The sequence below is a fragment of the Felis catus genome, chromosome C2 (assembly GCF_018350175.1).
Source record: "Felis catus isolate Fca126 chromosome C2, F.catus_Fca126_mat1.0, whole genome shotgun sequence".
Lineage (NCBI taxonomy): Eukaryota > Metazoa > Chordata > Mammalia > Carnivora > Felidae > Felis > Felis catus.
The window spans coordinates 106364574-106376981 of record NC_058376.1 but is presented as its reverse complement, the minus strand read 5'-3'; the positions used below and the strand labels follow the sequence as shown (position 1 = coordinate 106376981).

At 34.2% G+C, this 12408-nt stretch overlaps 1 protein-coding gene across 1 annotated transcript in view; it reads left to right on the top strand.

Annotated features, from left to right (window-relative positions):
* Positions 1–12408, top strand: part of RSRC1 (arginine and serine rich coiled-coil 1) — a 417872-nt gene that overhangs the window by 196210 nt on the left and 209254 nt on the right. The window contains exon 6 of the mRNA XM_045037326.1: positions 1891–1927. Within this exon, the coding sequence (XP_044893261.1) occupies positions 1891–1927 (37 nt within the window). The remainder of the gene's footprint in view (positions 1–1890; positions 1928–12408) is intronic.

Genomic DNA, 12408 nt, shown 5'->3' with positions numbered 1-12408 from the left:
ATTATGGACTTGTACTTTGAATCCGAGCAGTTTTTGTTCCTTTTGTTGCAGTGTTATTTCTAATAAGAACCATTACATGACATTGTAGCCATGGGGACAAAATGAAGTAGATGCATGTCATATAGTGCAAACTTCAAGTTAGACTGCCAAGTGAAGGTACAAAACTGAGTATAGTAGGCTTCTGTTTGGGTTAAAAAAAAAGAGAAGAAGGATGCACGCGTGCGCACGCGCGCGCGCACACACACACACACACACACACACACACACACCTAGAATATCGTTAGAAAGACAAAGAGCTAATATCTGATTAAGAACTGGGAGTCAGTGGTGGGAGGAAGACTTAATTGTATTGTTGTGCGTGCACACACATATTGCACTGTCAGATTTTTCACTATATGCATTATTTTTTTGTTTAAATTTTAAGTTACAGTGACTGTATGAAAATGTCCTTATGAAACATAAATATTTATTTGACTTCTAGTTCAAGTAAATGAATTAACTTGATAACAATAAAGTTAAAAATCATTATTTATGTACGTATACAATTAAATATCTCTACAATGTATTCCTGTCATTTGTCATTAGGACTGCATCCAAAGAATGAGTTTCAGAAATCCTTACATTTTTAAGCGTTGAATATATAGTATTGATACGATTGCCAGAAGCAGAAAGTAGAGAAGAGAATGGCTAAAGAAGAGTCCTAATCAGTAGATGTTGTAATTTATTCTCAGTATGCCAGACTGGGCAGTGAGAGCAAAAGTTGGAAGCCATGAGTATAGTTTTCAGGCAGCAGATCTGAAGCGGAAAACGATAGGGAAATTTGGAAAGATTGTGTAGCAAGACAAAGGAAACAGATAAGTATATTTTTGGCAGAGAAAATTGGAGATAGAAATAAGGAGAAGAAAAGTAAACTTGGGGCCCCTTTAGAGAAAGAAAGAGGTGTGAGGGAAAGATTAAACATCATGAATGCAATACTGTTGTTGGATGTTTCATAATTATTTTCTGCAATGTAGTGTAAGTTATACTTTCATATTAAAAATACAAAGCTTGGTATTTATGATGGAATTAAAATACTACTTGGTCTGAGTGAAGAAATTCTAAGTCCGTTTGTCACTAATAAACTAGTATAAACCAGAATCAAGGGAAAAAATCCGATTATTAGCCACATTTTACCAAATATATATTTAAATTATCTTTGTTACTTAGTTCCATCAGCAGTCCTTAACAGTGAAAAGCAAGAAGTTAAATATTTAAAATATATCATGATATTTGATGTTTGTGTCTTATTTGATGAGATTTTGTTTTTTACTATTACAACAGGTCCTGATTTGTAGTGCACTAAGTTAATAAAATTAATGTCAGGGAAAAACTTGTTAATATTTAGTTACTTAGCTATATAGTCACAAGCGTATTCTTTATGTGTATATTTTTTATATAAAAATGAAACCATTGGTGGATGGATATTTGATAAAGCAAAAAAAGTAACATGTCAATTGTAGAATCTAGGTGGTAGATAGAATCTGTATGAACATTTTGTAATAAATGTTGGAGAAAACAAATTCTAATGAAGGAGCTAATGTGAAATAAATAGATGTTTTGTGAATAGTAAAATAATAGTACACTTGAGTTCCTTTTGTTCTCTGCTTACTGAAAAATCTGAAACATTCTGTTAGTGGATTACCAGTTTTAGTGGTAATACTATTAGATGTAAATAAGTTATTTGTTTCCTTTTGATGGAAATTGTTTTGTCCTTCAAACCAGTGTTATTGTGAACATTAGTGAAGATATGTGAAAAAATCATAAGGTTTTATAAAACATAGTTGAGGTAAATGTAAATTATAGCAGACAAGTGTTTAGCAACTATTTAGAACTTTTATTCTTCTATTTTAGGGAATCCGGAAACATCAAAGCTGGATTAGAACATCTGGTAAGTTCTAATTTTCTCTTGAACATTTGCATCATCTTTGATATCTGCATTCTAAATGAACACTTTTGAATGAGCTTTGAATACCTTGTATTGAGAAAGTCAACCATTTCCCAAAGGGTCAGCTTACTGTTATTATGTGAAGGCACTTACATTTTCATTTATCTTATCATTTCAAGGGAATTTAAAATTTTTTTAAATTACTTTTTTTTTTTTTTTTTGATGTAGAGATGAAATAAAATGGATGACAATCCTTGGATTGATGATTGCTTTAATTATAAACAAAAATGTTTGGTGTAGAATTTTTGGCATATCTTGATCTGACAAAAACAAGCTTGTGTTTTAAGAAAAACACAATCAAATATTGCATGCATAAATATGGTATGTTTTAGCAATTTAACGGCTTTGAAAGAAGGGCACAGCTTTGTTTTTCCTGATGTCTCTGCTTTATGAATAATGCATCGGTTTAAACTACATTCCGTTTTAGAATATAAAATAATTGAGATGCGGAATTTTTCGTTTAAGTAAACATTTTTAAAGTACAAATGAAATTCAGACTGACTTAACCTTAGAATCTGTCCATTGATCAAAAAATTAGAGAAACTGTTGTGTTATACCAGGTCCAAAATTCATTTAGCTCACTGCATTGAGTGTTCATTACAACATTAAGTAGTTCATTTAAACAGAGCATTATAAAGTCATGCTCTGGTTTCTGGTCAAATCCAAATGTTGAATAATTAATGATAGAGATTCTTTTGTAAATACAATCTAAGTACTTTTTTAATGCGAGACTTCATTCCTATATCATATTGTAGCTTTGTTAACTATTAATGTGCTTTTGTTTGCTCCCACTAAAACAAACAGTAGCAAGAGCCAGCTTCATTTTGACGTACAGTAGTTTTAGAGTTGGAAGGGGTTTTTAGTTTTCCTTTCAACAGCTAAAGAAAACTGAGGAAAGCTAGACTTTAAAAAAATGGTCTTAATAAGTACAGATTAATTATTAAGAAGCTATATGTAACAACCTTGTTTAGAATATTTGAACTATATGTTTGTCCAGATTAGTAGTAAGTAAATAACACTGTTATTATTTGAAATTATTTCCTGAATCCCAGTTTGTCACTTCATAGTGGCATATATATTTAGGAAATATGGACATTAGAATAAAAATGTTAATCTAAAACAAATTCCAGTATCGGTTGGGGGCTTACAACAAGGAAAAACAGCTACCATTGTGCCAGAATGAGCTTTTATACTCACTTATAAATTGTTTTTTATTGATAAGACTTCATATTTCTTGTTTCATATGCCTCAGTAAATAATAATTAATTTTTTTAGTTTAAATTTTATATTTTTTTATATTTACTAGTATGAACTCATCTTCAGTGATTATTTCATGCATTTATACTCTACTTATAATCTTATTCAGCACTGGTTTTCTAACAGCCTTGGGTTGCCAGGAAAGCTCCCCAAAGCAGGTGGCACTCCAGACTGCCACTGCCCACTTTAATCAGAATGGTTTCACTTTTAGTTATTTTGTACATTTTTAAATTTTTAAAATAAGATTTTATTTGAAGAAAGAGTTTTCCAACTAAAAACGCTTAAAACCTTTGATCAAACATAGCTGCTTATTAAAGTCAGGAGTAATTATTAATTATTCTTGATCCTAAGTTATATTTCATTTTCATCTGGGTCATACACATCAAATATATTTCAAAGATAATGTATTTTAGGATAAGAGAGGCAGGATTAATACAACAGGTAGTGAAGTAGATAATTTTAATGCATTTATTTAGATTGTTCAAAAGACTCTATAGCTTGACATTGTAAAATTGACCCACTGAGTGGGAACTATTAACAATAGCATGAATATATTAACATGTAACATAATATGCTATGTACACACACCTATATACATATCATACTGCCTTGTGCACTACTGTCCTGTAAAGTCAGTGATATTCTTCACAACTGCCTAGGATGGAAGTGAACTCAAGAATTTATTATTTGGGTGGCGTCCTGGTGGGTCAGTTGGTTAAGCATCCGACTTCAGCTCAGGTCATGATCTCGTGGTTCATGACTTTGAGCCCCACATCGGGCTCTGTGCTGACAGCTCAAAGCCTGGAGCCTGCTTTGGATTCTCTCTCTCTCTCTCTCTCTCTCTCTCTCTCTCTCTCTCTCTCTCTCAAAAAATATATAAACATTAAAAAAAAGAATTTATTATTTGAGCATTAATGAAACCTTTCTGTCTAGCAGCTATGGGCTCTGTAGGTTTGTGTCTCCTCAGTTTCCAGCTGAGAAGATACTTACAGCCCTTACCACCTAGCACTTGTAGCCCTTCTTTGAATTGGCTGTGTAGCTAAATACAATAGATTATGATCTTTAAAAGTATATGGTATAAAATTAAGAACATTCCACACATGTGGTATTAATTTCTTTTTTATGTTTCCATCATTTTCTGTTTTTTAAAATTTTTTTATATTATCATAGAGAATTAAAATTGCTCTAAGAGAGGGTAGAAGCAAGTATAAATTTAAGTAAGCTAAGAAAGGGGTCCTTGGCTGGCTCAGTCAGTGGAGCATTCAACTCTTGATCTTGGGTGTAGAGATTGCATTAAAATAAGGTCTTTTAAAAATAAAAAAATAAAAATAAATAAGCTAAGAAAAATGACATGCATCATATTATACTTGCCACAAGGACACATACACGGTTGTACTACTATTGTATTCTGTGTTTATGGACTCTTCTTGTAACACTAGAAAGGAAAAGGTGTGGGGAGAGAAAAGAGTAGGGTAGGTGGACTGTGTTGCCCTGGAATCTCTTCAAGGGCTGATCTCATTGATTTGTCACAATCTCTCAAACTCTCAATTCAGCCTTTGTTCTATCATTTCTTTTTTCCTGTGTTGCTACCTTCTCCTGGGAACTGTCCAGCATGTCATTCTTTGCTTAAATTTTTTACTATATTGCCCAATCTTATTTTATTTTTCTTTTCACAAACTTGTCTGCTACTCATAAAGCCTGTGTGTGTTGAAAGTTCTAGACAGGGTCTTTGAAGGTCAGTGCCTCATCATCCATTGGTGATTTTTGCCTGATGATTGTAAAATGGAGATTTTCTACCACTGCCTCCCATATTTAGCAGTCAGCATTCGACTTTAAGGAAGAGCCCACCTGTATTTCTTGTTTTCTCTATTTATTGTGAACAAGGACTCATGGATATTTATTTTATTAATAGGTTATTTAAAAAAAATTTTTTTTTAATTTTACTTATTCTTTGAGAGAGAGACACAGACAGAGACAGAGCGTGAGCAGGGGAGGGGCAGAGAGGGAGACACAGAATCCATAGCAGGCTTCAGGCTCCAGGCTCCAAGCTGTCAGCACAGAGCCCAACACGGGACTCAACTCCACGAACAGTGAGATCATGACCTGAGCCAAAGTCAGATACTCAACTGACTGAGCCACCCAGGAGCCCCTTATTAAATAGGTTATTATCCATTACTTTTCTTATTTATTTTGATGCTTCTTGTCCCAGATTTGTCCAGGGAGTATCCTTTCAAGATGGCTTTTGGATCGTTTCTACATACCCCATCTTTTTTAAAAAACACTTCTTTATTTTCTGGCACAACAAGATGTTCCAGGCTCATTTGAAACCTTCCCTGTCCTACTCATGGAATCAGCTATTTCTTCAAATTACCCTATTTCATTTAGATGGGAAATGGTATTTATGAATCAAGGTCTGGACATGTGATATGTCCACTGTCTCTGGGATTTCATTACTTCTTGGACTTTTTAGTCGTAGATTAAATAGATAGGTGGGTGGGTAGGTAGGTAGGTTGATATTTGGGACTTAGATGCTTAGATATATAGGTATTTTTTTAAAGTTTATTTTACATTTATTTTGAGAGAGAAAGAGAGAGAGAGTATGCAAGTGGGGGAGGGGCAGAGAGAGAGGGAGGGAGAGAATCCCAAGCCGACTCCATGCTATCAGCGCAGAACCCAAGGTGGGAGTCAGTCTCACGAACTGTGAGATCATGACCTGAGCCAAAACCAAGAGCTGGACCCTTAACCGACTGAGCCACCCAGGTGCTCTGAGAGGTAGGTAATTTGAAGAAATTATGAGTCCGACTAACATCTCCAATTTCAATCCAAACCACAGAATTCTTCCTTGTTGTTCTTCATTTCACATTTGTATTTCCCTTTATTCACAGTGAGAACTGTGACTCCTAACAACACCAATACATTTACCCATTTGCTCAATTATGTAATACATTCAAAATAGTTTTGAAATTGCTACAATCATATCTTATGAAAGTTAAAACTTCATAGAGTTCAAGATTTGTTTCAAGAGTTTATTACAGTTTATTTCAAGTTTATTCAAGAGTTCTTTTCCTCCTTGAGTGTAGTTAGGTAATTCATTTGAAATATGATTGCATGCATGTGTTTCTGTTTGTATTCAATTTTAGGTGCCTTTGTCCCCATTCTTGTTGATTTAATTGTATGGTTGGATATGTTAACATGCTTCCAAAATTCAAAATATTATACTAAGTCAAAATACTATACATAATACATCTCTCAGAAAGCTGTCATCCCCTTTCTTTCTAGCTTGTTCTCTTCTGTCCTTTATAGGTGGCCAATTTTATTAACCTCTGATTTATTCTTCTTATGCATCTTCTTGTGAAATAAAGCATATATGTACATATATGTATATGTGTGTATTATTCCTATTTCCTCTGTCTTACAAAATGTAGCACATTTATTTTTTTGTACTTTGCTTTTTTTTTTTTTTCTCTGTCTTGGAAATCACTCCCTAATTACTGTGGGTATCATTATATTTACTATGTTTCTTTTTCTCTTTGTGTCTTCTTTATTAAGGGTATGAAATTTTAGCCTACTTATATGCCTGCCACACTTTAATAGATGCTGGCAGAGGACATGAGATTTCTGGGTCAGAGACACAGCTCTTGTATTACTAACAGCACCAAAGGTAGCACATAATACATGGTTATATAGGTTCCCTTTGACATACAAGTACCAAGGGGTGATGGTGCATACAGTGGGTTTGTGTCGTAGCTGAGGGAATATTCTTTAAGGAGCTGACAGAAAATTGGCCCAAACTTTGCCCAAGAGAAAAACATTACCTTTAGTATCCTAATTTGGTAGCAGAACTGCCTGATCCAATCAAGAGGGAGTCTATATCTTCCAAGACTTTACTATACAAAACATCTTTGAAAAGATAGTTCTGAAGAAAGGCTATTGGCTGATATAAGGTGTGCAGAACCTATGGAGAATTGTCTCTGAAGAGCTATTATTATTATTATTGTTAAGTTAGAAAGGTTTGTGTTTTTTTTCTAGGGGTTACCTTTATATTTATATCTTTTATAATGTATAATGCTTTTACTATCCCTTATTCCTACTTAACCTTTTAAATGGCATCCCTCACTTCCCACCTGTTATCTTTGTAATAGCCAGTGCTCCTACTGTACTTTGCTTTACTCATTTTCCTCCCATTTCTTCTTGTATTCTTGCTACTCTGTTGGAATACATGATGTTTGCATACTGTCTATCCATGCTGTCACCTTTTTTTAGAATCACCTCTAAAATTAACCGTATTACATATTTAGCATCAGCTTGTTTGCTGATGTTTCCCTCCTTGTCCCCTGTTTTGTGTGTAACTCATCTAGTATATTCTTCAGGACAGCCTCCTGTGTACAGTATTCCTTCAGATCTTGCACATTCTAAGCTGTTTCTCTGTGGTTTTACTATTTGAATGACAGTTTGACTGGACATAAAATCCTTGACTTATAGTTTTTTCCCTTGACTTTCTGGAAAATGTTATCCTGCTCTTGATATTTGTGGCACTAGCCTTATTTTCTTAACCTTGCGTATTACTTGATTTTTTTTTTTGCCTTGAGGCATTGCCATTGTTTTCATTGTCCTTGTTTTACTAGGATGATTCTCAAAGTTGATTATTTCTGACTACTTTTGGGTTTTTGTTTTCATATGTAGACCTAAGTTTTCTCACTTCTGGAAATAACTTTTTGGATTGTAATACTAAATATTAACTGTTCCATTGTTTTGTTTTCTTTTTCAGGGATTCCAGTTATACATGTTTTCTATATAATTATATATAGAATCTTTCTTTGCTCATCTTCTATTTCAGTCTTTTTGAGTCTTTGTACTACTTTACTTTGTTTTCCAACAACTAAGAACTAGTTTGCCTGGTTTCATTTACTATTTCTTAGCAAATTTTCATTCAAATTTATTCTTCCTTGGATACCTTATAATTTATTCTTCACTTCTGAAATCGTTTTTCTTCCATATCTATTCTTATTTTTTGAATATCTGAATGTTCTCGGTTTTCTTATTGTTATTTGTCCGAATAAGCCTTGTGCTTTGGGTTGATTTTAAGGGAAGAATTTTTATCTGTTGAAATGTTTTGATTTACATTTTCTGTTTACTGCTTCTTGTAATAGCTTTATATGGGGTTGATTTGATTTCTTTCCTCCTTTCCTTCCTTTCTTTTGAAAATTCTAGACATTTTGTAGACAGGGCTCCTAGTTCAAGGGTACCTGCTTCTGTAGTAAAGCAAATGTACTTTCTTTAATGGCCAATGGTGGGGTGTGGCAGGGATGAAAGGGTTGGCATGTTTTATTTCTGTTTAGCTGTTTGTTTATTCTTACTTTCTTCTTTCTTGTCACTGTCACGTATTTATCTGATTTTCTCCGAGAAGCAGTGCTTCCTGAGGCTGCCACTTCAGTTCCACTCACTTTCAAGCCCCTTCCCTCTAGCTGGTGCTGTGGTAACACCAAACCCTAGATCTGTGTTCACTATTTTGGCACTTTAGTGTTGTACTTTGTTTTACTGGGGATAATTTTTTGTTTGTGCTTCTAGTTTATGCATTAAACTTATGATTCCTATCAGGATGGGGAGGGCTCTGTGAACATTTTTACCTCAAAGACAAATTCATAATGGAAAATGTTGGAAATCAATGTCGAGTAGACTTTGAATCCTGAGTAGTCCTCCTATGGGAATCCTGCAGGAATTGTCAGCAGAATTAAACACAAAACATCTCAAAGAGCTCAGTGACCATATCTATTTAAAGACTTAGAAATGAGTGAATACACTGCTTATAGTGTTATGCTTAGTTAGATTTCATAATTAACTTAAATAATACTTTTTATTTGGTGAAGAATCCTATACAAATTAAAGACCTCTGGTTATGATCCCAATATATGTCTGTTAACACAGAAGGGCTGAAGGAGTGGAGGTGGGTGGTTATTAGGTGATGTTGCTCCTGGCTTTTTTATTATTATTATTATTATTAATGATGCTCTAAAGGTGTAGAAAATTAACTCTAAGCTCCCTTCTGCTATGTCAGAGGGGCCTGACTCCATATTTTTCTACCATCTTATGTTTTAAAATTCTAGATAATGCAGTGAGTAGTTATTGAACTACTTAATGGGGACTAAAACATTTACTGTTTAGAGTGTTTTTAATGCAGTCAAGTGGGATTTCTACATTTTAATTTTTATAATTATAGAAAACATATAAAGTGTTGCCATTTGATTACAATATAGCTATTGTTTCATTAGCAAACTATAAAAATAATGCTATCCTTTTCTCTGGGAAGAGGCATTGAGATCAGAATATATTAGGTTGAGCTATGTGAAAAATTGTCACTTTTTTTGTTCAAAATAGTCTGTAGGTTGTTTCAGACTTGAAAGGACTGCTGTGCCGTGCCCCCTTTGGCGGGCAATGAAGTGAATTATCCTGATCACTATGATGTGTCTAAGGCTCCCCATGTTCACTTTTCTGAAGAGTCAAATAATTGGAGGTGGGGGGACATGTGATTTCGGTCAGTCCTTCACTGTTTTGAATGTGCGTATGAGTCTCCTGGAAATACTGTTTATACTCAGGTTCTGATTCTCTGGGTCTGGGGTGGGACTTGAGATTCTCCATTTAGCAAGCTCCCAAGAGAGAGATAAAGCTGCTAGTCCAGGGGCCACCAGGAAGAAAGGTACATTGAAAGGCATTGACTTGAAAGACCTGTATCCAGTGAACAAGGTCCTCTGCATGTGATGAAGAATCTAGAGGCTTCCCCCATATACCCATTGAGTATGATTCTGCAGCCTATAAATGATAGGTTGGTGTTCATAAACCCAGACAGATGGACACTCCACAGGTTTATACAAGGACAAAAATTTGTTGTCTATCTCTGCAAGAGTAACAGAGGGACCATTTTTTTTCTCCTTTCTTTGATTCCAGATGTTAAGTTCTATATTTCAGGGCTAAAGCTGGACACTAGGACTAATACCTTGCTCAGTCTTAGGTAGAAAATTAAATAAGTGCTGATAAATCTTTTAGTAAAAAGGGTTACAAGTGTTTACTACTTTAAGTGGGATTTGCTTTCTATTAATAGTTGAATAGTGAAAGAACTCTGGAGCCATACCTGTGGGTTTTTTCTCCCCACAGAGGTCTCATTTATGTTTCTTATATTGTATAACATTTGAGAGTGATGACCTACTTGTCCTTGTGGTCAGGTAACACAGTCTGACCATTTTAAGTGTTGAAAAGCAACTGTCATTAATAGCTTGTTTAGCCCATCAGTGGTTTGTAGAATATAGTTGCTGCTTGCCAGAAATGTAGGCAGGCCCATTGCTATTATACCTGCTCATCAATAATACTACTAATCCTAATAAAAGCCCTTTCCTCTTTGTTTTAGGTTGTTTTGCATAGAACTTGGAAACAAAACTTCTGTAGTTTAGTTCACAGACTAATAATTTTATTTAATACAAGGATAAACACAGTTAATGTAGTATTGTCATACTTTTGAGGATTCAGTTGACATACAACATGAACTAGAAAATGCAAACAGAAGTTATAAACCCGATTCTAAAGTCACTTGTCTTCCATCTGTTACATCTTTAAATATCTGTTTTATTTTAATATTTCCCCACTGTGTTCTGAAAAAATGTTTCTGACATTTGTCCAAATGAGTTTGAGAATATAGTTATCTCAAAATGCGCTGACATTACTGATATAGTCTATATATTTATTAAACACTGATGAAAAATATTTATTACCTCATATAAGGACTTCAGCATAATAGATCCCTCTCCTCCCAGCATTTTAATTTATTTTTCTTACCTAAGCCAATATATATTTGAGGTTTAGGGTAAATGTGCATATTAAAACTGACACTTTCTTCAAACGGTGATCATGAAGTAAAAACAGCATGAAGTTTTTCTTTTTGGAAGATCAATTTCATAAATCTTTTCTTTTAACAAATAAGTGTGTCATGAATGTGTGAAAATTAAAATACCTTTAATGTGGATTAAATGTTAATGTCATATTACTGTCATGATTTCTTAGGCAGTTTACAGGTCTTAAGTCTGAGGACTGGCTCACATGCTAGTCAGAAACAATGCCATTGCCACTGACATGTCTCTGACATGTTTGGATCAGTTACAAGTTTATTAAAAATTGCTCCTTCAAAGAGTGATTAGTAAATATTACCCAGTTGTCCAACAGAATGAACTTGGGCCCTTTTTCTACCCTCCCTCCATCCCCTCTCTTCCAAAGATCTGTTGTTACATTTTTAAGACATAATGGTCCCAGGAGAAAATGGTGGCCAGTTATCTTTAAAAAAATTAATAAATAGATAACAAGATGTCCTGCAATTTTCATGATCTTACTAATAGTCTCATATATATGTTTAATCTAGATAAACTTCATTTTTTTTAACTTTTATGCACATGTGCTTGTTAAAGCTTTATAGAATAAAGTAAATATTCTAAGCGCATTAAATCACCTGCCCCCGCCGGCCCCAGCTTCCCATTACTGAAAGTCAGCCCCTCCTGAAGCCACCAGAGTAACTGAATATTGTATTATTATTATTTGTGTTATTATTATTATCATTTGTATTCTAGTTTAGGACACTGTAGGTTCTGCTTCATTGCAAAGAATCCCACAAGGTACCTGGTAGTTATTTCACAGCTTTCTCAGGATCTAAGATCTGTGACTAGAGAGAGACAGCTAGCAGCAGAGGCAATAGGATTGTTTTCTGTTTCTCCCATCGAAGCATTAGGAGTTAAGATGGAGGGTGTCTTTGTTACAGTGGTATCTTTGGCCACACTCCTTACCATTTGCCACAGAATCATAGCATCTGTATTTAACTTTAACACACACAGAACGAGGAGTCAGGAGAATCTGATTTTACTGTTTGACCTCTAGCAATGCACACAACTTCTCTGTTTTACTTTTTTCATTTACTCCTTATTAATGGGATGTTAAAATGGTGTGTGAAAATTTATAGAAACAGACTTTCTACAAGTATATCATAATTACTGTAGAGAAATGAAAAAATCTTAACTTTTCTAGTTATGTAAATAACTTGGGATTGCTAAAAACAATGTCTCATTTCTAATATGCTTACAGTGAATTGCGAGAAAATGTTGTACTGTATCTACTCACATCCTCTCCCTTTAAAA